This window comes from Nannobrachium achirus, assembly GCF_963921795.1.
Source record: "Nannobrachium achirus genome assembly, chromosome: 16".
In the NCBI taxonomy this organism is placed as follows: domain Eukaryota; kingdom Metazoa; phylum Chordata; class Actinopteri; order Myctophiformes; family Myctophidae; genus Nannobrachium; species Nannobrachium achirus.
In genome coordinates, this window is record NC_137823.1 from 21,226,861 (window position 1) to 21,250,548 (window position 23,688).

General features: G+C 42.7%; 1 protein-coding gene across 2 annotated transcripts; it reads left to right on the plus strand.

The window, feature by feature from the left end:
* Nucleotides 1–249: 249 nt before the first annotated feature.
* Nucleotides 250–6,260, plus strand: LOC308301308 (ladderlectin-like). Of its 2 annotated transcripts, none has more exons than XM_080745246.1 (6): nucleotides 250–308; nucleotides 1,347–1,406; nucleotides 3,542–3,642; nucleotides 4,436–4,552; nucleotides 5,445–5,556; nucleotides 5,734–6,260. In XM_080745246.1, exons 1-6 carry the CDS (start codon nucleotides 260–262, stop codon nucleotides 5,799–5,801), a joined length of 507 nt encoding a protein of 168 aa, XP_080601372.1. In that variant the 5' UTR covers nucleotides 250–259; the 3' UTR covers nucleotides 5,802–6,260. The 2 variants fall into 2 exon arrangements, with proteins under 2 accessions (XP_080601372.1, XP_080601373.1); XM_080745247.1 differs by having other exon boundaries at nucleotides 5,745–6,260.
* The last annotated feature ends 17,428 nt before the right edge of the window (nucleotides 6,261–23,688 follow it).

Below are 23,688 nucleotides of genomic sequence, written 5' to 3' on the forward strand. Positions count from 1 at the left end.
CGCAATATGTGTCAATACGTTACGAAAACCGTGCGATATGTGTCCACCAGCCTGCTGATGATGGACACATCTGTTTGACAACTGTTTGAATGTGTGTCAATGCATTACGAAAACCATTCGATATGTGTCAATCAAGGCTGCTTTGTGGCCACATCATCATTGCAAGTGGTTATGAGTGGAGAAAGTAAGACAACACTCCTATATAAGCAGTATATTTGTGCAGTTTGTTGCAGACCTTCTCATCATTCTCATCATCATCATGCTAATTGTGACTCTGTGTGCTGCTGTGGCCCTGCTGGGAGCAGCAGGTAAGTGAGAGAGTGTGGGTTCACGTCAAAACACTGTGTGTGTGTGTGTGTGTGTGTGTGTGTGTGTGTGTGTGTGTGTGTGTGTGTGTGTGTGTGTGTGTGTGTGTGTGTGTGTGTGTGTGTGTGTGTGTGTGTGTGTGTGTGTGTGTGTGTGTGTGTGTGTGTGTGTGTGTGTGTGTGTATTAAAGTGGTTCAATAGTTATCAATTTATATATATATATATATATATATATATATATATATATATATATATATATATATATTAAGGCTGGGACTTTAACTGATTAACTGCGATTAATTAATTACAGAAAATTAACGCGATTAAAAAAATTAACACATTTTAATCGCACTTAGTTTTTGCACCACAGAACCTTCAGTTTCGGGCATACCGATCATAGCGATGCACCAACCAAGAAGAGACAACAAAAGCAAAAGTAGCCGATCAGAGCGCTTTGCTTGGCCCAGTGGATGCGAAATTTAGATTTAAAAAACTCACTTGTTGATTCACTCGTACAACAAATTTTGTTTTACTTGAAAAAAAATGCTTCTCGGGTCAAATATCGGTGTGCGATTAAAATGTGATTAATTGCGATTAATTAATCACAGAGCCTGTCATTAATTAGATTAAAATTTGTAATCGCATCCCAGCCTTAATATATATATATATATATATATATATATATATATTTACTGTATATACAAAATGTAAAAAAACACTGTATATATAAAAAAAATATTTGCATATTTCGCAAATTTTCTGGAGGGTCCATCCATCCATCCATCTTCAACCGCTTATCCGGAATCGGGTCACGGGGGTAACAGTACCAACTGAGACTTCCAGATTTCCTTATATATATATATATATATATATTATATATACTTGGTACTTACCGTACATGTACATAATATTACTCTACTTGTGGTTACATAGTGGGTGTTTAATATGTGTGTGCGCGTGTGTGTGCGCGTGTGTGTGCGTGTGCGTGCGTGCGTGCGTGCGTGCGTGCGTGCGTGCGTACGTGCGTGTGTGTGTTTCAGATTGTCATGTCATTTCACCACCACTGGAGACCAATGAGCTGGTGTTGCCTCCTCTAGTGGGTGAGTGGACACATCTACCGGTATTAGTGTGGTTGCTATCTAGGAGTGGGCAATATAATCGATATGGCAATACATCGCGATAGTTTATTTGCCAATACTGTATCAATACTTCAGGCCATAGTATCGCGATACTTTGAGGAAAATAAAATATGTTCCCATGTATAGGAACCAATGGTAGAAGTCCGGTCCTAACACTCTGCTGCCTATAGATGTCGCTGTACTATCGTAGTGAGTTAGGTCTCTCGAGAAAATGGCTGCGAACCACAAAAACAACAACATTAGAGCAGCTCCTTCTGCTTTTAAAGCTGATATATCGCAATAGTATCGCAATAGTATCGTATCACAAATATTGGCAATATATCGTGATACTATTGCATCGTGACCCAAGTATCGTGATACGTATTGCATCGCGAGATTCTTGCCAATATCCACCCCCTATATAACACACTATTGTATTCTGTCAGAGATGTTTTATTTATTTTTTGCCAGGAGAGTGAACCTGCCTTTTGTAAACGTTTGCTCAAACAGGCAGTGCTTCACACACTGTTGTCACTGTTGTCATGCTTCACATGACATCACAACTAGGGATGCGGTATCGGTACTCGCGGTATCGGTACTCGCGCCGATACAACCCTATTTTGCTGTACTCGTACTCGCCCGATACTTCTGACGGCAGCGGCCGATACCGAACAGGGGCGTCACAAGGGGGAGAAAAGTGGGACTGGGTTACTGGGGCTCAAGGTGAAAGCCAGGGCCTTAATTATTTTATACTTTTGCTATTGAAAAATAGCAGATATGCAAGCTCACAGTGGCGCACTGCAAGCTTGCAGATCTGCTATTTTTTAAATACCCCATGAAGAACATTCATGGGGGGCCAGCAGTGAATCCTTGTACCCAGGGCCCAGAATTTGGTGCGACACCCTTGGTGCACGCTGAACGGAGTGAACGCTGGCATTCAGCGGCAGCAGGCTGTCTGTCTGTCTTTCTGCAGCTTCAACATGAGTAGGCCTACATTGAGTGATTTAGCAGCATCATTCATCATTCATTAATCTTAAAACTTGCTACGATGCAAAGTTTGTCTGAGTGCTTTGCCTTTGATGGAGAAATCAAATCCAAAAAAGGCTACTGGATGTGAATCACTCACTCATTACCTCGGCAGCTCGGCTCGAGCCTGTTGCATCAGTGTGATCCGCTCATCTGAAGAATAATCCATTTTGAGGTGAGATTTTGAGAACATGGAGAAAGTAGTATCAGTCATAAGTTGGCTGCGAATGCCATAAATAATGGTTTAAAGTAGGCCTAACAGTGATGAGAGATGAGCGAGATGAGAGAGGTCGCTTAACGAGAGCAGTCCAGCTGCGCTGCGGTGCGCTTAATTGGTGACCTAGTTTTGTCTTTCACTGGTGATGTAATCAATTATTTTGGAGCAGATTCCAATAGTATAAACATTATTAAAAGGCTTTCATATACTCTTGATATCTTTTTCAAATGAGGTTTAGCCTAATAGATTGAAATGTGCTAGATTTTGGCTATTTTCTGCTTGTTAATGTCAATAAATAAATTCATCAATTAATTTTCGGTTATCCCAATAGTTTTCAAAATTGTCGTGTACATGTCAGTGAAATTAGTCGCTAGGAACATCCCTAATTTTAAGATTTGTGAGGATGACAACACATTGTTTTGTATTATTAATTGTACTCGTATCGGTACTCGGTATCGGCGAGTACTCACAATGAAGTACTTGTACTCGTACTCGGTCCTCAAAAAAGTGGTATCGGGACATCCCTAATCACAACAACAGATAGTGTAAAAGCGATATGGGTTCCTCTCTATGCTGTGAGGCTGCTGGGTTCTGCTGGGGAAAGTGGACAACAAGGGCATTTCCGCCCAATAGACCCCATGGACAGTAATTTGGGATCAATATAAGTAGGAAAATGAGCATAGATGTTATTTAGGGCGGAGTTGTCCTTTAGGATATTCTAGATGGTTGGTTCACATTCATGATGTCTTCAAGATGGGTGGTTTATTGTTTTTAATACTTTTAATACTATTTTAATACTAACAAATTAACAAACAATAACCAAATAAAAATAATTAAAACATGTGGGGTCGTGTCTTTTTCTCATGTTCCAAAGAGAAGACAGGCAGAGAGGAAGATTGTCCGAGTGGTTGGAGTCTGTTCGGACAACGTTGCTTCAGAGTCATGTGGACGCCAAGGACCTGGGCAGAGTCTGAGGTGAGTCTGAACTGGGGGGAGGAAGTTCAATAAAACGTACGATACTTGATACAGGAAAACTAATATGCCATGCACTAATGCCACACTTACTGAATTTGGGGGCAATTGAACCACAAATACAAATGTGGCTAGATCTTGACAGATAAACTTTAAGAAGTAATTTCCCATCATAACTTATGACAAGTCTTCCTTTTTGTCAGGAAAAATATACCCAATTCTCACCAATTCACTCACTAATTTTTGTCATGCTGTTTTACTGTAGAAGTAACTTTACACATTCACGTCATGTTGATATGCAAAGGGTTATGCCTATGCTCCCTGCTCTGCCCTATATGTTCGCTTAGTTTATCCTTACATTTAGGATTAGGGGTTACGGGTACGGTTGGGGCTAGTGTCAGATTTGAGGAAACATAGGGCTTAACGTAGGTACAACTAGCTTTTCTAACCTATAGGCTATACATGTCAGTCTAACCAGTGTGGCTGGTTCTACAGACAGGGATCTCCATACATGGGCATAAAAGGGATTGGATGTGGCCGATGAGGCCTCCATATATGGGCATTCCCATATGAAGTCCTGTTAGCGGAACCACACTAACAGAATCCATTTTATGCCGATATATGGAGAACCCCTGTCTGTAGGATAAGCCTCACTGGTTAGACTGACATGCATAGTCCATAGGTTAGATTGACATGTAGGCCTATTGGCATTCACAGATATGGGCTTAATATTGATGACATCTGGGATCTCCAGGCAGAGGTACCATAGGTACAATAACACTGTGTCTCCATGTAGAGGGAATGCTTGGTCCAGGGAGCCAACCTGGCCTCTGTCCACAGCACTGAGGAATACCACTTCCTCCAGAGGATGACCACAAGTGTCACCTGGATAGGAGGTTATGACGCAACACAGGTGAGCCATCGGTGACCAAACGCAGTGGCAATTTGATATGGGATTAACCCATTTAGGCCTAGGATTATTGACTACTTTAACCATTGAAAAATAGCAGATATACAAGCTCACAGCGCGGCACCGAGTGCCGCGCTGCGAGCTTGTAGATCTGCTATTTTTGAAAAATCATGATTTTTCTTTGCAAGTCTTTGAATATATCTATTTAAAAGCGATTATTTGTAACTCAAATATTTGCTTCTGGGGGGTCCCTGGAACAACATATTTTGAGATGGAGGTCCGTGGCTAAATACCTGTAATTTTGGGGGTCCTTGACATGAAAAAGTTTGAGAACAACATGATTTAGAAGAAGGATTTAGAAGTGGGTCAAAGATCGGGTCAAAGATATTCAAAGACTTGCACTCATTTTCACGATTTTTCAAAAATAGCAGATCTACAAGCTCGCAGCGCGGCACTCGGTGCCGCGCTGTGAGCTTGTATATCTGCTATTTTTCAAAAGTTAAAGCATACAATAATGGTTAAAGTGGTTCAAATCTAACGCGACTCGTGCGCGTTCCAGGTATTTAAAGTTAAATCAACCGAAACACAACTTTTATATGGGCCAAATACTCAAAATATGTTGTTCCAGGGACCTCCAGAAACAGAGATTTATAGAGTTACAAAAGTTTGCTTTGAAAGAATATACCATATTCAAAGATTTGCACATATATTTTCACGATTTTTCAAAAATAGCAGAGCTCATAGCTCATAGCGTGGCAAACAGTGTGGCGCTGTGAGCTTGTATATCTGCTATTTTTGAATAGCGGAAGTATAAAATAATAATGGTTAAAGTGGTTAAAATCGAAAGTGACGCAGGTGCTTTCCAGGCCTTTAAAGGGTTAATCTACTTTTTCAGGAGCGTCTTTGGTTCTGGAGTGACGGGTCGAGGATGGTTTACCAGAACTGGAGCCCGGGGGAACCAAACAATGAGAAGGGTCGAGAGCACTGTATGAACATGAACTGGGCAGGTAAATGACAGCGCCACAATATGTATCTATAAATGCACGAAACCTCTGTGTGTGTGTGTGTGTGTGTGTGTGTGTGTGCGCGCGCGTGTGTGCGCGTGTGCTTATGCGTGTGTGTGCGTGACTGCGTGTGTGCGTGGTGTATAACTTGACATCCGCATCTGTCTCTGTGCTCAACAGGGGGACTGCAGTGGAACGATGAAAGGTGCGGCAGTCGAATTCAGTTTATCTGCGCCAGGGGGGTCTGAGACCCACCCACCCCCGTGTGACACAGCCCGTGACATCAAACCAATGACATCATCAGTGGTGACAATGTCGTTGGTTGCCTGGAGACTGATGGGGGAGATTTCAGCTGTTACAATTCTAAACATGCAAACATGACTTAATTACTTAATAGCCTAATGACTAGCTTAATGACTATTCGATTTTTTTTCTTTTTTTATGTTTAACACATGGGCGGCCAAGGTTTATAACATTTATAGCTGTTGCTGGTGCCACCATTGACTTACGTTATGTTTTGATGAGCCCCGCAAGCTTCGTGCGTGTGCACGTGCGTGTCCAGAGAAGATTGAGGAGGTACTCCATTTGTTTACAAACGCTCGCGAAACTCGCGGTAAAAAAATCGCGGTAAATTCGCGGTAAAGTGTCGCCGTGAAAACAATCAGCTCTCTGCCTCCATGGGGCTGTTTTTACCTCATTCTCAGATAAAGCCGTTCTTATGTTTCAAAGTAGAATCTAAAGCCATGTAAAATCCTTCCGTGTGGGGAGAGACAGGGGGCTTCCTGCCCTGGCTGGGTGACGTAATGGATTCAGGGCATGCAAAGGGAAGCTGCGGTCTCGAAAAGTTAACTATTTGTTGACTCGTCCCTCGACGATATAACTTCCTGTGGCAGGGTGACATCTAGTGGCCATAACTCGTCACTGAACGAGTTTGGCTCCCCAAGTGTTAATGTATTTGTATTGTAAAGATTCGATTCGTTCGCGAACGTCGCATCTCTACTAAACTCATTATTTGACAACGGATAATCATAGGAATTTGTCAACTAATCGATGAGTTGATTTGATTTGATTTAATGAAATGAAACTACAACTGTGTTGTTTTCCACATGCCTGTACAATCATACAGAGCAGCCGCTTGTTGGTGTTTAGAACTGCAACATTCTAAGGTTCCTTCAAGAAGACACGTTGTTTTGAAAGAGTAGATGTGACAAATAAATGAATCATGTTGACTAAAATATAAATAAAAACAATGAAAGATTATTAGAGAAAATGTAATTTCATTTATCTTCCTTGGTTGCCAAATTCCGGCTAGGGTTAGTTGATATCACTCATTGCATTGTGCATTAAAAGCTACATGTAACATTTCTTTGTGTGTGAATAGAATGTTATTTTGAGCAATCGGCATGGTACAGACAATAGAATGTTGTCAAGCTTTTAACGGCCGGTAAAGCAGCAGTGTAGTCAGTTAACTGCAGGCTAGTCTCGCGTAGCCAGACAACTATATATGCCACAATCTCCGAATGCTATAGAGCAGGGGTGCCCAAAAGGTAGATCGTGATCTACCAGTAGATCACCAAGGGTGTGCAGGTAGACCACATGACATGCCTCTAAAAATATATAATTAAAATATGGCTTCTAAAGTAGGCAAACCTCCAACGCAATACTTTGTTCAAGAGTCAGTAGCATTACAAAGAACCTCAAAACCTACCACTTCCATACAGAATGGGATGAAGACATTTCCCCCAGTATTTCCCATTTATTTCCCCCTTACAGTAAGTGTGTTTGTCTAAAATGTAACACCAGTGCTGTTATTCCAAAGCCTCCCTCAGGCCCTCAGCTAAAACATTTTGGATGGGTAGATCATGTTGAGCTAGTCATTTTAAAAGTAGATCTCACGTCAAAAAAGTGTGGGCACCCCTGCTATAGAGTCTGGAACTACACCTCCCGAAAGGCGAGTAAGTAACAGAAGTAGTCACTGCTGCACTAAACTGCAGTCACATTGGAAACATAACAAGCACACTAGCACAGACTAGGGCATTCACGAATAGTGATTTTTAGTATTCAAATTATTCGACCTCAAATTATTAGAATAGTCGAATATTCGACAGGACTGTCCAAACAAATATCAAATATTAAGTCAGCAGGAGGCGAATATTGTGAAAATAGTAGATCTATATGCTCACAACGCCTCGCAACGCGAGGCGTTGTGAGCATGTAGATCTGCTATTTTCACAATAGTTATCTGCGGAACCGAGTCACATTAAATGTAATACCTACTACAATTCCAAGTGCTTGTCAGGGTGGGGGTCCCCAGTTCAAATATGTTTATTTTGGGGGTCACGGCCTAAAAAGGTTTGAGAATAAATAAAATAAGCGAATATCGAACAACGTCGAATAATGACTTTGACGAATGACGAATATTTGGTGAATGCCCTTGCACAGACAGAGTAATTCGAGCAGCATATTGTTGTGAGTTTAATGTTTTATGATGAGTTTAAGATAACATTTGAAAACATCATGGAAGTAACACCAACAACACCAGAGAAAGACGAAATAACGCCCCCAAAAATATTGAAAGAAGACATAAAGCTTCCAGTATAGGATTTGTTACCCCTACTGCACCAAGGGAGCGGGTGCGTCACATCCTACTCATGATCAGACTTCCGTTGCTCCAGACTGCATGTATGACGGGAGCATTTGCAAATTGTGGGAGTCAACAGCCTGGCCACGCGAGGCGAGACTACATGCAGGCCTACAACCAGGGGCGTCACAAGGGGTAGGAAAGTGGGACTGAGATACTGGGGCCCAAGGTGGAGGGGCCTTAATAACTTTATCTATTGAAAAATAGCAGATACACAAGCTCACAGCGCGGCACCGAGTGCCGCGCTGCGAGCTTGTAGATCTGCTATTTTTTTAAGTTGTGAAAATGCGTGAAAATCTTTGAATATATGTATTTTTTTAAGCGAACATTTCTAACTCAAATTTAGCTTCTGGGGGTCCCTGGAACTAAATATTTTGAGATCGGGGTCCGTGGCCAAATACATATCATCTTGGGGGTCCTTATTGACATAGGTTTCTTGCACACATTTTCACGATTTCTCAAAAATAGCAGATATACAAGCTCGCAGCGCGGCACTCGGTGCCGCGCTGTGAGCTTGTATATCTGCTGTTTTTCAATAGTTAACATTCATGGGGGGCCCGCAGTGAATCCTTGTACCCAGGGCCCAGAATTTGGTGTGACGACCCAGGGTGTCATGACAATGCAGGGTGCTGCAGAATACATATACTTGGAATTCATCAATATGACTTCAGTTTAAAAGTCAAGTATAAAAGTTATTGAGTGTTATGAGCTTGGATGTCGGCTATTGTTGGTGCTTGAGATACCACTACCACACTGAAATAAGCATAATCAAGTGAATACTGAGATGTGGCGTAACGGCATGGATTTCTACACAGAGAGGGCAGTTCTTTCAACATGCGATATTCATGTTCAGAAGAGTTTGGACAATTATCTTGCATGCTGCCTTCAGATATGGCATGGAAAGGGGGCATTTGCATTTCTTTCACCATAATAAAAACTGCATTTATGGTCTGGAGAGGGCACTTTTTACAGATGGAGAAAAGAGCAGGGGCTCAAGCATAGAGAGACTGTCTGTCTGGCCCTCTGTCTGTTTTGTCACTGTCTGTCTGTGACTATGTCTGTCTTTACCTCTTTCTGTCTGTCTGTCTGACCCCCTGTCCGTTTTGCCCTCTGTCTGTTTTGTTTGAGTTTCTGGTCTAGATTGCATATTATTTTTCTCTTCTATTCACTCCTTAACTCATTGACTGCCACCATTGAATTTCGACATTGGACGTTAGACTTTGCTGGAATTACAAATTACTAATAATATCAATGTACATCTTTTTTTTCTGTCTGATCATTCAACTAGAAACACACAAAACCATAGTCTGACCAGGCCTCTAGACTGACATCATACACAACAAAAAGAATATTGCCATGCGGGCCTATCAAAACTGATTTGGGCAGGAATTAGTTTGCACCGCTCACTTCGCAATGGTGCGATTTTTAATGTAGGATTTATTAGCATTTCTGTGAACTGTCTGTCACTCGATCGCTGTGGGTGGAGATGGGAGAAGTAACTCACAGGAGCAATCAATGCCTGCAGGGTTCATTGATTGGCAGATGTTTCCAATTGTACTGTCCTCTTTATAGCAGCATGCTGTACCTGGACCTGGTCACGCACGCACGCACGCACGCACGCACGCACCACACACACACACACAACACTAGAGATAACACCTGCGGAGAAAGACAGCTGACTCACTGGTGCAAAGTTATAAAGGAGCAAGCAGCCGTCCTAGCAAGGCTGGGTTACAACTTACAACACATGTATAGTCTTTATTATGGACTTGGTAAATATAAATGGTAAATGGTAAATGGTGCATTTTATACAGTATAGCGCCTTTATCCAAGGATTCACCCATTCACACACACATTCATACACCGGTGGCAGAGGAAACCATGCAAGGCACCAACCTGCTAACCGGCAGCAACTAAGGGTTCAGAGTTTTGCTCAAGGACTCTTCGACACTAACTCTGGGGGAGCCCGGGATCGAACTGGGAACCTGTGTTCTAATGATGTTTCTCTACCCCTGAGCCACTGCCCCCCAACATGGACAGAAAATGGACAGTAGGGGTTCAGTGTCTTGCTTAAGGACACTTCGACACACAGCCAGAATGGATATACTATAGCTTTATTGATCCTGGATCAGGAGGAGGTGCGAATCCAACAGGATGCTTTTCAATTCCAAATCAAAAGATGGCTGCTCCGCTCCACCTCCCCCCAGCTACTGCACTAATATTATGTACTCAAACTGTGTGTCATCAATATAAAGCGCAGAAGCTTCATTTCCTAAACCAGTGGTTCTCAACCTGTGGGTCGGGACCCTAGGGGGGTACCCAAATTATTTTTGGGGGGTCCCCAGATGATTAACCTTAGGGCATGTATTCATAGACATGGTTGCTTGTTTCCAGTGGCGGCTCCAGGGAATAATCAGCAGGGGGGCCTTCCATTTTCCAAAGGGGGCACTTTATTTATTTTTTTACAAATTTTCCCACTGAAATGATTTGTATTTATATTTGTATGCACAACAACACAGGAATAGACATGACAGACAAAACTATGTTGGGGGACCTTTTATTGTTGCATTTTCATTAAACTATTCATTAATTTTAAATGTATATTTATAATAATCACAAAGAACATACAAAGAACATAATTAACACCTGTAAAACATCTTAAAATAATGGTGGGGTAGGGTACTACTGGCCAATCTGGACTGGGGGGCACAAAGTAGGGTATTGCCCCCCAAAACCCCCCTGTGGAGCCGCCTATGCTTGTTTCTCTCGCATATAACCTGGCAACACTGGTCTTAGCGGTGTTGCCAGGTCTTGCTTGTTAAGCGATACATTTGGGCATGTATTCATAGACCTGGTTGCTTGGTTCTCTCGCGTATAATCTGGCAACACTGGTCTTGCACAGCAGTGTTCCCGTTCTGTTCCTGAAACACAGAATAACATGTTGAATTGGTCAAATCAGACTGTCCAACTTTAGGACACATTTTGTAATTTGTAGCCTTGATACAAGACTGTCATATCTGATAATTTAAAGTTTGCATGGCTTTAATTGTTTAATTGTTGTTTGGATGTTGTGGCGACGTGGCTGACTTTTGGTGACTGAATCTGATGGTGAGTTATGACATCCTAATCTTTATATACAGTATTACCTGCCTGGCCGCCGTGCCAATTAATGTTATAATTTAAGATGAGATATGGCTTCTGTGCCTTTGGTCGCTATGATGTGGGTTCAGAATCAGAAGCACACCGGGGCGGTCAGTGTTGTTTGTTGTGATTTGATTTGATGACATGTGTGGCTATAGCTGGCAGGCAGGCTGTCTGTCTGTGCATCATCTGTATGTTTTGCTATGATTTCTCAAATTATTTTAATTCATAACGTGAATGTACAGTAGCTTATCGATGCTTGTAAGCCCCGCAGTCAACCTTGTGGGCTTGTCAATTATTTTAAACAAGGTCAGTGGCGACATCTTACGGCTGTCTCGCTTGCTGTTACAGCATTGCAGAAGCAATCTGCAATCTGCGTTAAACCGAGTCAGAATCGCGCCAAGACACCCTACCTGGCAAAATGTTGTGCACGTGAAGCCTGAAAACTGTCTCCCCCTACCGGCGACAAAGTTAGGTGCCCCTGGCCATGACGACACATTGAGGTTAGACAACACACTCCATAATGGCTGGGTCAGAGTGACATCAGAGGTCTGCCTGCCCGCCCTCCCATTAGACAATTATTTTGAATGTAGGATTCATTAGCATTTCTGTGAACTGTCACTCGATCGCTGTGGGTCGCTCTGGAGCAATCAATGCCTGCAGGGTTCATTGGTTGGCAGATGTTTCTAATTGTACTGTCCTCTTAATAGCAGCATGCTGTACCTGGACTTAGGGTTACGCATGCACACACGCACACAACCTTGAGAGAACACCTGCAGAGAAAGAAAGCTGACTCACTGGTGCAAGGTTATAAAAGACTTGCATAGCAAGCAGCTGTCCTACAACACATATATAGTCTTTATTATGGACTTGGTGAATGGTACATATATAAATGGTAAATGGTGCATTTATATAGCGCCCCTCATCCAAGGCACTTTACAGAGATTGTGCATTACATTCACCCATTCACACACACTCATACACTGGTGGCGGAGGAAACCATGCAAGGCACCAACCAGCACATCGGGAGCAATTAGGGGTTCAGAGTCTTGCTCAAGAACTCTTCGACACTAACTCTGTGTTCTAATGGCGGTTTCTCTACCCCTGAGCCACTGCCGCCCCAACATGGACAAAAAATGGACAGCATTTATATTGCCTTTCTCCAAAGCACTTTACAATGTATTCCACATTCACCCATTCACACCCAGACAGCGGAGGAAACCATGCAAGGCACCAACCTGCTCATCTGGAGCAGTTAGGGGTTCAGTGTCTTGCTTAAGGACACTTGGTCACACAGCCAGGATGGATATACAGCTTTATTGTCCAGCGTATCGGAAGGAGCTGCGGATCCAACGGGATTCTTTCTATTCCAAATCCAAAGATGGACCGCTCTGCTCCACCTCCTGAGCTACTGTTGCCTCCCCCTCCCCCCCCCCCCCAGCTACTGCACTGTACTCAAACTGTTTGTCATCATCAATATAAAGCGCAGAAGCTTTAATTACAAAACCGTCTCGTCTCATCAGTTGTGTTTGCACAAGAGCCCTCAGTGACATTGGCTAATTGGCAGATGGGGACTAGGGTAGGGTTTAAGTAGATTAAATCCTCCTCTTGGAAGAAGGCCATGGAGAAAGGCCCTGCGTTCATTTCCTAAACAAGTCGTTCTCAACCTGTGGGTCGGGACCCCAAATGTGCAACATTGTTTTCTCACTCAGCAGTAAACAAACCAACATAAAGTTTAAGTGTATAGACTAGAGAATATCTGCACATTTCTAAAGTGACAATTTAAGGGCTTTTTAATAGATGTAAAATGACAAGTTAGATATGGGCCAAATTGTCAAATATTAGAGGCAAAATAGAACTGCGTTATACAAAATGTAATGCCTCAACTCTTAGTGCTCGTCAGGGTGGGGGGGAGTTAATATATGATTATTTTGGGGGTTGCGGCCTGAAAAGGTTGAGAACCACTGTCTTAAACTTTCCTCCAGAATTCCCAAGATAAGAGATCTGCATACCGCCGTCACACCAGAAAGAGACATACAGTAGCCTCACACCACAGAGAAGACACACACACACCCCTCACAGCAGCCAGGGTGTGTATCGCTGGTGCGTTTGGCTAACACACCCTGACAGCAGTGTAGCGCGGCTCGCTGGAGATGATGAAAGCATGTTGGTTCCCAATCGGCGCAGCACCGAGTCCCATGATGATGTGATCCTGACATGAGCACTTTGCTTCTGCTGTTGATGTCACATTAATTACAATCACCAGAGAAAGAGAGAGAGAGAGAGAGAGAGAGAGAGAGAGAGAGCAAAGTGTGAAACAGATGAAGTAGAGCTGACGCAAGAGCATTCTCTACATACTGCACACATAGACATCAAAGGGGGCTTGAGCCCCTGCCCTTTTATCCGTCTGTAAAAAGTACCGTCTCCAGACCATGAATGCAGTTTTTACTATGGTGAAAGAAATGCAAATGCCCTCTTTCCAAGCCATACCTGAAGGCAGCACTCAAGGGAATTGTCTTGTCCAAAAGTCTCCTTAACTTGAATGCAGCATCTTATGTTGAAGGAATTGCCCTCTCTGTGTAGAAATCCATGCCAAATTTACGCCACATTTCCAGTATTGACTTGATTATGTGATCAGTGTGGTATCAAGCACCGAAAATAGCCGACCTCCAAGCTCACAACTCGTCACAGTGGACGCACACACACACACACACACACACACACACACACACACACACACACACACACACACTGTTCGGACGCAGGAGCAGGATTAAATACAGTGGAGCTAAAGGTTATCTACAGTGTGTTCCAAGGTTATCTCACAACACGCCACATTTTGAAATGTTCTGAGCTTGTAGATCTGCTATTTTTTCTGTTTATAGGCCTATATCAAGCTTCTTCTATGCAATGGTAGAGTCTGTTCTCCTATTTGGCAGTGAATGCTGGACCCTGAAGCCAACTCTGCAGAAGTCTCTAGATGGGTGCTACACCAGAATGTTGCGTTTAGTGCTCAACATCAGCAAGAGTAGGCTACACATGTTACCAACAAGAATCTGTATGATGGAATACCAAGGGTGAGAGATAAATTAGCAGCCAGGGGAATGAGACTAGCAGGACACTGCCAAAGGCACCAGGAGCTGCCAGCCAGCAATTTGGTGCTGCATATGGGAACCAACACATGGGCACCGGTCACGAGGACGTCCCACACTAATATAATAGTGGATGTACTCATGAAAGACACAAGAGCGCAAAGCACCAACAAGCTGGCAGGATGTATGGAGAACCGGGATGACTGTAAGCAACGATGGAGGGCTCGTCTGAGGACGACCTAGAGAGAATAACATGCCCGAAATAGGGACACAATTGAAAGTATCCGTGTTGTATCAAAGTGTATAAAATCACAACCATGTGAAGATGATGATGATGATAGACCCAGGGAGGTCGTCATGGGGGTCAAATATGACATGATACAATGGAAAAACGCCTGGAAAACCTATGACATCAGAAAACTCATGGAAAGTACTAAGTCCTCTACATGTCAGAGGCAAATACAACTTTTACTCCACTACAATTATTTGAAAACTTTAGTTAAAGGAGGACTTTGCCACTTTTCAACCCATCTTCATATAATAGGTCCTCACTAATGTTCATAATAAAATAGCACATTTTTTTTTCTACTCGGTCCAAGTCTCTTAGGAGAGCTGTGGGAAGTTCCAAATCCATCGTCTTGTGACATCATCATTTTCCCCAAAAAAAATTAATCAGTATTTTTGAAATAAATATTTCGATTTTTATTATTGCGAGAACAATGGCTTCCACTTTAACATTGCAACTTTTCAGGAGTAGAAAGCCTGCATTTTCTATTAGCTTGGATTCCCAATCGATGATGTCACAAGACGATGGGTTTCTGACCTGCCCACAACCCTCCTCTGAGAAAAAAAAAAAAAAAAGAAAAAAGAAAAGCTATTTTTTTTGTGAGGACCAATTATATGAAGATAGGTTGAAAAATGGTGAAGTACTCCTTTAATAGTTTCTCTGTAGATTTTAGTCATGTGAAAAGTTTTACTTTTAATCTAGTTTTAGTTGACTAAATATCATACGATTTTAGTCGACTAAATCTACAGTTGATTTAGTCGACAAAAAAATTATTTTGTCTGGCCGTGGTGGCATCTAAACGATTTTCACTTATAGCTGCATGCCGAAAATAGACGATCTACAAGATCACAAGGCATTGCAGAGGGACATGTTGTGATCTTGTAGATCAGATATTTTCGGTCTGTGACACCCACGCTCAACCATGACGACTTGTCTTGGTTCTACTGCGTCTCTTCCCGACTATAGTCCCTCCCTGACTATAGTCCCGCCCTAACATTTTTGTCTAGTTTTTATTTGTTGACGAAATTGTCAGTATATTTAGTCATAGTTTTAGTCACAATAGATTTGTTTTTATTTCGCTTTCTTTAGTGAAATAGGGAAGTCGCCGTTTTTCGTCATAGTTTTAGTCGACAAAACCAACACTACATTGGAGACTTCGAACGCATGCGCATTGTTTCCTTTTCCCGTTTCCTGAAAAGTAAGGTTTTTTGCATGACGACCAAGGTTTCCACCTACTGTATACAGGGACGATGTGAAGGTGTCCCTTCAGGGATTAGTTATGGATTAAATGAGGGAAGGGGGGTGTAGTATCTGTAATCCTTTCATTTTAACCCATTTAGGCGTAGGATTATTGACTACTTTAACCATTGAAAAATAGCAGATATACAAGCTCACAGCGCGCTGCGAGCTTGTAGATCTGCTATTTTTGAAAAATCATGATTTTTCTTTGCAAGTCTTTGAATATATTTATTTAAAAGCGAACATTTGTAAATCAAATATTTGCTTCTGGGGGGTCCCTGGAACAACATATTTTGATATGGGGGTCCGTAGCTAAATACCTGTAATTTTGGGGGTCCTTGACATGAAAAAGTTTGAGAACCACTGATTTAGCGGAAGGAAGTCGGGTCAAAGATCGGGTCAAAGATATTCATAGACTTGCACACATTTTCACGATTTTTCAAAAATAGCAGATCTACAAGCTTGCAGCGCGGCACTCGGTGCCGCGCTGTGAGCTTGTATATCTGCTATTTTTCTAAGGTTAAAGCATACAATAATGGTTAAAGTGGTTAAAATCTAACGCGACTCGGGCGCGTTCCAGGTATTTGAGAGTTAATTTATCACTAATTAGATGAGGTGGCTGGGGGAGTGGTGGCTGGGTGGGTGGATGGGTGGCGAGGGTGGAGAGAGACAGTTGACAGAACAGGGACAGAGAGAAAGTGAACGAGTAAGAGGGGGAGGTACGGTGATGAAAACAGAAGAAAAGAAGGGAGGGGAGAGAGAGATGGAGAAGGAACAAATTGATAGAGAAGAAGCAGTCAGAGGGAAGGATGAAGAGAAGAATGGATGGAAAGAAGAGATAGAGGGGAGTGGGCATATACTGTATGTTGTGGGTATTTTGTTTGAGCTACAAAGATTTCTATATGTGTATTTTTATCAGTGTTGATTTTTACAGCACATTTAGATTTAGTTGTGGTCATAGTCTTTTGAATAAAACTTCAGTTAGTTTTAGTCATATTTTTTTCATAACTAAATATCATAAGATTTTTGCCGGCTAAATCTACAGTATTTTTTTTCTCCAAAAATGTATTTTGGCAGACAGTGCGACACAATGTGAGCTTGTAGATCTGCTATTCTCAGAACGCAAAACAACCGAGCGCAACCAAACCTGAACGCAATCAAACATTTAACCATTATTTTATGCTTTAGCTATTAAAAAATAGCAGATATACAAGCATTACATCCATACTGTTCAATATACAGTAGTGCCATTGAGCGGCACATTTACCCCACTCCAACAAGGTATGAACAAATATTTACCTGACAACTGTTTAATAAAATCTTAAATGCATCTGACAGTTATGTCACACTAGTTTACAGTCGGCAGTACTTCTCTCTCCCAAGTGTGTGGATAGTAGGCTGGTGTCTGGTCAGACTACCTACTGTAAAGGGCTTTGCACACAGACACGTTTTTGTCTCACAAAAAAACGGTTCACGATTTCATTTTTTTAAAGAGAACAATGATTCTCTATGACCTCATGCACACCGGCTCCGAATTTGCCATGTGGCAGGTGGCTGCGGCAGTGCGTTTTTTTCCAGATCGAACCCAGTTCGATTTGTGCGTCTTGTCGCATGAGGTAAAAACTCATCACTCCTTTTATGACTCCTTTTTGGATCTGCAGCATTGCACACCACATCCAATGCGTTTTAATCATGCAGCAAACGGAAAAAACACAATTGTTGAGCGCCTGTGTGCAAAGCCCTTAACTGTCTGAAACACCTGTCACACTGCTTGCAATGGAAATGTTTCTCTCCGGTGCAGTGGACATGTTGGTGTGTGTTCAGACGACCCAACAGACTGAAACCCTTGTCACATTGTTTACAGGGGTATGGGTGGTCTCCAGTGTGGACATACTGGTGGTGTGCCTTCAGAGTTCTCGAATGTCTGAAACTCTTGTCACACTGTTTAAAATGGAAAGGTTTCTCTCTCGTGTAGACTGGCTGGTGCGACTCGTGTAATATTGTTTAATTCTGTAGCAGGGTGGGCAAGCATTCCCAAGTAGGCTGGTGAACCCATGGGTTTTGTTCAACAATGTGTGTTAGTGTGTCACATGGCTGTTTCTAGATTACTCTTTTTCCTTCTGTGTGTGTGTGTGTGTGTGTGTGTGTGTGTGTGTGTGTGTGTGTGTGTGTGTGTGTGTGTGTGTGTGTGTGTGTGTGTGTGTGTGTGTGTGTGTGTGTGTGTGTGTGTGTGTGTGTGTTTGCGTGTGCATATATGCGTGCATATTTGCGTTCATGTGCACTCTGAACACACACGCATCACTGACATTCAACTCTAAAAGCCACATCTAATGGCGATCACTGATTGGTGAGCCACACTTGACCCGCCATCTTTGTACATTGTTGTCTCACTCTGAGAGACACACACACACACACACACACACAAACACACACACACACACACACACACACACACACACACACACACACACACACACACACACACACACACACACACACACACACACACACACACACAGCTTTTAAGACCCTATGTGGTACAGGCTGCTATATAAAGAATCTGTATAATTTATAGCTCAGCCATTTCTGATCAAATATGTATTACGCCAGTGGGACTGGAATAGTGGAATAGTGCGTATGCATGTGCATGTACTGTATGTGTCCGTGTACGTATTTATGTATTATGTATTTGAGCTTTGAATGACAGTAGGCTATATAGAATAGATGATATGAACTGGTGAGTGTATGTTTATCTTTTTCTTTTCTTTCCGGCAACGCATTTCATGAATTTCACATAACACCACATGCAAACATGACATGTGTTCTGTTGTTGCAAATACATTTTTATGCAGATTTTCATTCATGTTGTCTGAGGACCACGTCGTAGATGAACTAGAAAGATGCAATTCTGGGAAATTGCAAGTGTGGTTGCCGTGACGCGAGTCACACTTGCAAATGAATTCCGTCTTACCATTTAAATTTTCCCCATCTGTGTGTCAATCCTTGTCCCTTTTATGCCCATATATGGAGATGTCATCGATACATTTCTCGGAATGCCCATAGACCACATGTCAGTCTCATGTGGTCTATGATACTAGACATCTATGCTCTATGACAGTCTCCATTATTTGGGAAAAGTAGCAGTTTTGCATTTTCCCATTCAAGTCAGAGAGAATTTATTCACTAATAAATCTAAATTAATTAAACTATAATAGACGCTCAGCCGCCCGAGCGTCTAATCAGGGGCCGGGCAACTCAGGAATTATGTAAATAGGGAATGAATGCCCCACCTTTTAATGCAAACCCCATTATACCTGTTGTCATAGGACCCGTTTTGACCATCTGTGTCCATTTATGCCCATATATGGAGATATCTGTCTGTCTGCGTCCATTTTATGCCCATATATGGAGATCTCTGTATCTGTCTGGTGGGCGGCCGAACGTCTAGTCGGGGACCGGCCTACTCGGGAACGATGTAAATAGGGAATGAATGCCCCACCCTTTAATGCAAACCCCATTAAACCTGTTGTCATAAGGCCCGTTTTGACCATCTGTTTGCCTGTGTCCATTTATGCCCATATATGGAGATATCTGTATCTGTCTGTCTGGAAAACCGCGTATTGGGTTGGGTCGAGGCAGGGCACTGCACTCCCCGCTGCGGCGGGGAACGCACGTGCCGAAGTCTGTGTTGACTCATGTGGTGTACGTGATGTCAGAGCCTTTAGTGCTGATGTCAGACATCAACAAAACCGCTTATAAGTGATGTCACAATGAGTATGCGCTTGTGCCGGTTCCTCCGGAATAGCCTGATGTCAGCAATCAGCTCCGCATACGGAGATTCCGAACGTTTCGTGCCGGTTCTGGAAAACCGCGCATCGGGTCGGGTTGAGGCCGGGCACTGCACTCCGCGCCGAATCTGAAGCCGGTGGGACGAACGGTTCTCATGATACGCGGCTTACATACACACACACGCACGCTCACAGAGACTTCTCGCATTATTTATTGTAAGATAACGTATCCAGTAGCGCGGCAAAATAACGTTTATCTGGAAAGATGGATGGTTGGAAAGAATAAAGTCAGACAAGTACTATAGTCTGGGGAAGAGCAGCGATGTCACAGGAATCAATATTCCTACACAGTAGAATCCTCTGTGTTTAATTTATCCTTTTGTAACTCAGAGCGTGTACAGTTGTACACCCTTGAAGCTAAAGCTGCAAACCTTTCTTTATCCTGGGATTTTAACGCATGAGACACCAAACTCTATCATGAACGTGAGAATACCTGCTTGGCCCGACAAGTATCCCTGCCTTATAGCTCATGAGCCCCAAGCTGCTTGGGGCTCATAAGCTAAAGGCAGGGCTACTTGTCGACCAGTAGTGTGTCTTGCCAGACACCAAAGGGGTCTCGAGAGGGTAGGGAGACCACCTCCACCCGGTGCACATGTACAGTATACTAGCTATATCCTATTGTATTAACTCTACCATACAGATTTGTTAAAAAGGACAACTTTGGTTTTTGAGCGGTGGTCACAACGCTCCTATACGTGGCCGTGTGTGTGGGTATGCGTGTCTGTAGCCTGCAGTAACCTTTTCTGACCACACATGTTAAGGGAGGGGCACTGTTGTTCAGACTCACATTCACACACACACACACACGCGCGTGCGCAAGCACGCACACGCACACGCACACGCACACACACACACACACACACACACACACACACACCTACACACACACACACACACACACACACACACACACACAGCCTCCACCGCTCAGTTCACACGAGTGTGATTTTTGGAGCTGTGTGAAACACAGGCTCCCTATACGTGGCTGTGTGGGTCTGTCTGTCTGTCTGTGTGTATGTAGCCTGAATTTCCTAAACTTCGGCACGCTACTAGTCCCACAGTTTTGCCACCACACACTCGCGCCATATGTCAAATCGACCGGCTTACTCGGGAATCGTGGGCTAGTAACTTGCTAAGAGAAAGGTTCAATAGTTTAATTGATATTAATTTATTAGTGAATTAATTTTCCCCATTGACTTATAATGGGAATCGCAAAAACTCACATTCAATTATTTGTCTCTCGCAAACCATAGGGGCTAGAGTTTCAAGACTTGGAGAGGAGGTTCATAATGATTTCAAGGATTAAATAAAAGATAATTGTGTCATTTGGCCGCATGGTGGCGCCATAACACCCCACTTTACGTTTTGGCCTGTAACTCTTGAACCGTAGGTCGGAAAATTAAAAATATTTTTTCCCTGGATTCCTTGGGTCATGACGCATCTCCCCATATAGGCCACGCCCATTTGCGCCATGTTAGATTTTCCGCCATCTTGAATTTTCTCCAAAACACACTTTTTGCTCCTTTTCCTACATATTTTCTTCAAATGTCACAAAAATCGGTACACATGATCCACACACACACACACACACACACACACACACACACACACACACACACACACACACACACACACACACACACACACACACACACACACACACAGCTCCACTTCACACGGGTGTGATTTTTTACAACAAGGGTTCATATTTTAGATTGTAATTAGAGAAAAGAAAAGATGAGTGTTAAAATGTTTTAATTTACTGCTTTCTATTGTTTTTGTTATTTTAGCTATTGTGATTTCAGTGAGTGGGGGCATGCATACAAGTGGCTAAACATGTCTTTTTAGCCAGCGATTTCTTTATTACTATTTACAGTAACACTACTAGCCCCCATGAGTCACACCTGCCATGAAAGATTGTGGTGCATTTTGGGAATGGACACTTGTACACATGCCCCCACACACTGAAATCAAAATAGCTTAAAATGTTCATTCATATTTTCTAATTACAATCTAAAATATGATGCATCTGTTACTGACACATATAGTCCGGTGCTGTTGCATTGGTCCGTGATGACACTTTATTCCAAAACACCATTGGTCAGACAGACGTCATTATTAATAAGACTATCGGGGTCCCAGAATAAGGGTCTTTCAGACCAGTTGAAGAGTCCCCACATGGTCTGTGTCTGGAACCAATTAACTTTGACGTTGCTGAGTCGGAAGATTTATCTCAAGGATCAGATGGGTGTTTATAGACACCCCCAAAAAAACAGAAAGCGAATCCGTCAACGACTAATTGATTTTGACTCCCGGCACCTAAACTTTTAATTTCATCAGAGCACAAACAGCGTTCAAACTTGTATACAGTAGACACTAGACACCCGAAGATGTGAAAGCTTCTATCTTCAGTGCATGCGCGTGCGTGTGTGGTGCTGCGTGCGTGTTACAGAAGAATGTACCTGAGTGTATGTTGTGAAGTTTGCAATCAACCCATGGACACTTCTGCTAACATTCCGAGCAGAATTGTCGTGCCTGCGTGCGCGCGTATGTCTGGATGTGGCTTGGAGGAGAACATTGTTTCTCCCAAGTGAACCAATTATTCCAAACAGCAACAGTTATAACCAGACTGCTACCACTGTCTCTTTGTGTCTGTCTCTCTCTCTCTCGCTCTCTCTCTTCACCCTTCCTTTTTTTCTCCCCTCTTCCCATCTCTCTCTTTTTTCATCTCGGGTACCTTGAACTCGCTTCCTCCGCGTCTTCCTCTACATTTACCCCTTCCTAGAGGGTATGCGCATGCATAAAGTAAATGGCAAACGGCCAGGAACTAGTTTTTGGCCACTAAGTAGGCGTCCACGCATAACTTACGGGTATGATGATGATGTCACGTGCATACGCTCTATACCTTCTCCTCTGTCCCCCGATTCACTAATTCCTTCCAATCTCAGCCTCTAAATCTCCTCTTTTACTGCCTGACGTGACTAAACGTTTATAGCAGTGCTAAATCACGCCTCGCGCGATTACATTAGATCTCTGTGCAGTACAGATCCATTGCCGCCTCGCCGGTCTAATTCAATCCCATGTTACTCTTATCTTTTCTTTCTTTATTTAATTTTTTTGAATAAGTAGTATTTTGTAGCCTAGATGCTACATCTGGGGCAAGTAAATCCTTATGGTCAAGGGATGTGACCATACAGTACCTCTGACCTGTCGGGTACATTGTTTTGTAGATCTGACCTTGAATAGAGGGTATGCGCATGACATCATCATCATACCCGGAAGTTATGCACGAATGCCTACTGAGTGGCATAAAAATACTTTCTGCCCATACAGTACATCCAAACAGAAAAGTCCTATCTGATTGCATTAAAATATGTTAAATTCACTTTGCCACTCACTTTTCCGCTCAATTTGCCACCCACTTTATACATGCCTATACCCTCTATTACTTTCCTCAGTGGCTTACTGTCAAATGTCCCTTGCATGAATGAATGTGCCAAAGCATTTACATATTTGTTCTCAAGAGAATGGTAGATTTCTTTTATGGTGTGCACGTGACTATAGATAATATCGTGGCAGTTGCGAGAAATTCTGATCTGAGAATATCTCTCTGATTCTTAATATCTAAACTAGGTTATAAATTAACCCAAGCGTGTTACTTGAAATGAATGTTAAAACCTGAACGTGAATACATTACTTTGTCAAAGCACAGCAATCACATCTTGATACATGCAATGATATTAGATCATTACAAAGATCCAGGGTGTTCACTCGAACATGTAAAAATGGACCTGCGTGAAGGGACTATTTTGACACTTTCCAGATCCGACTGCGCTGTAGGAAATAAATTCAGACTGGTAATACAAGCATAAAACCATGGCATCTTGG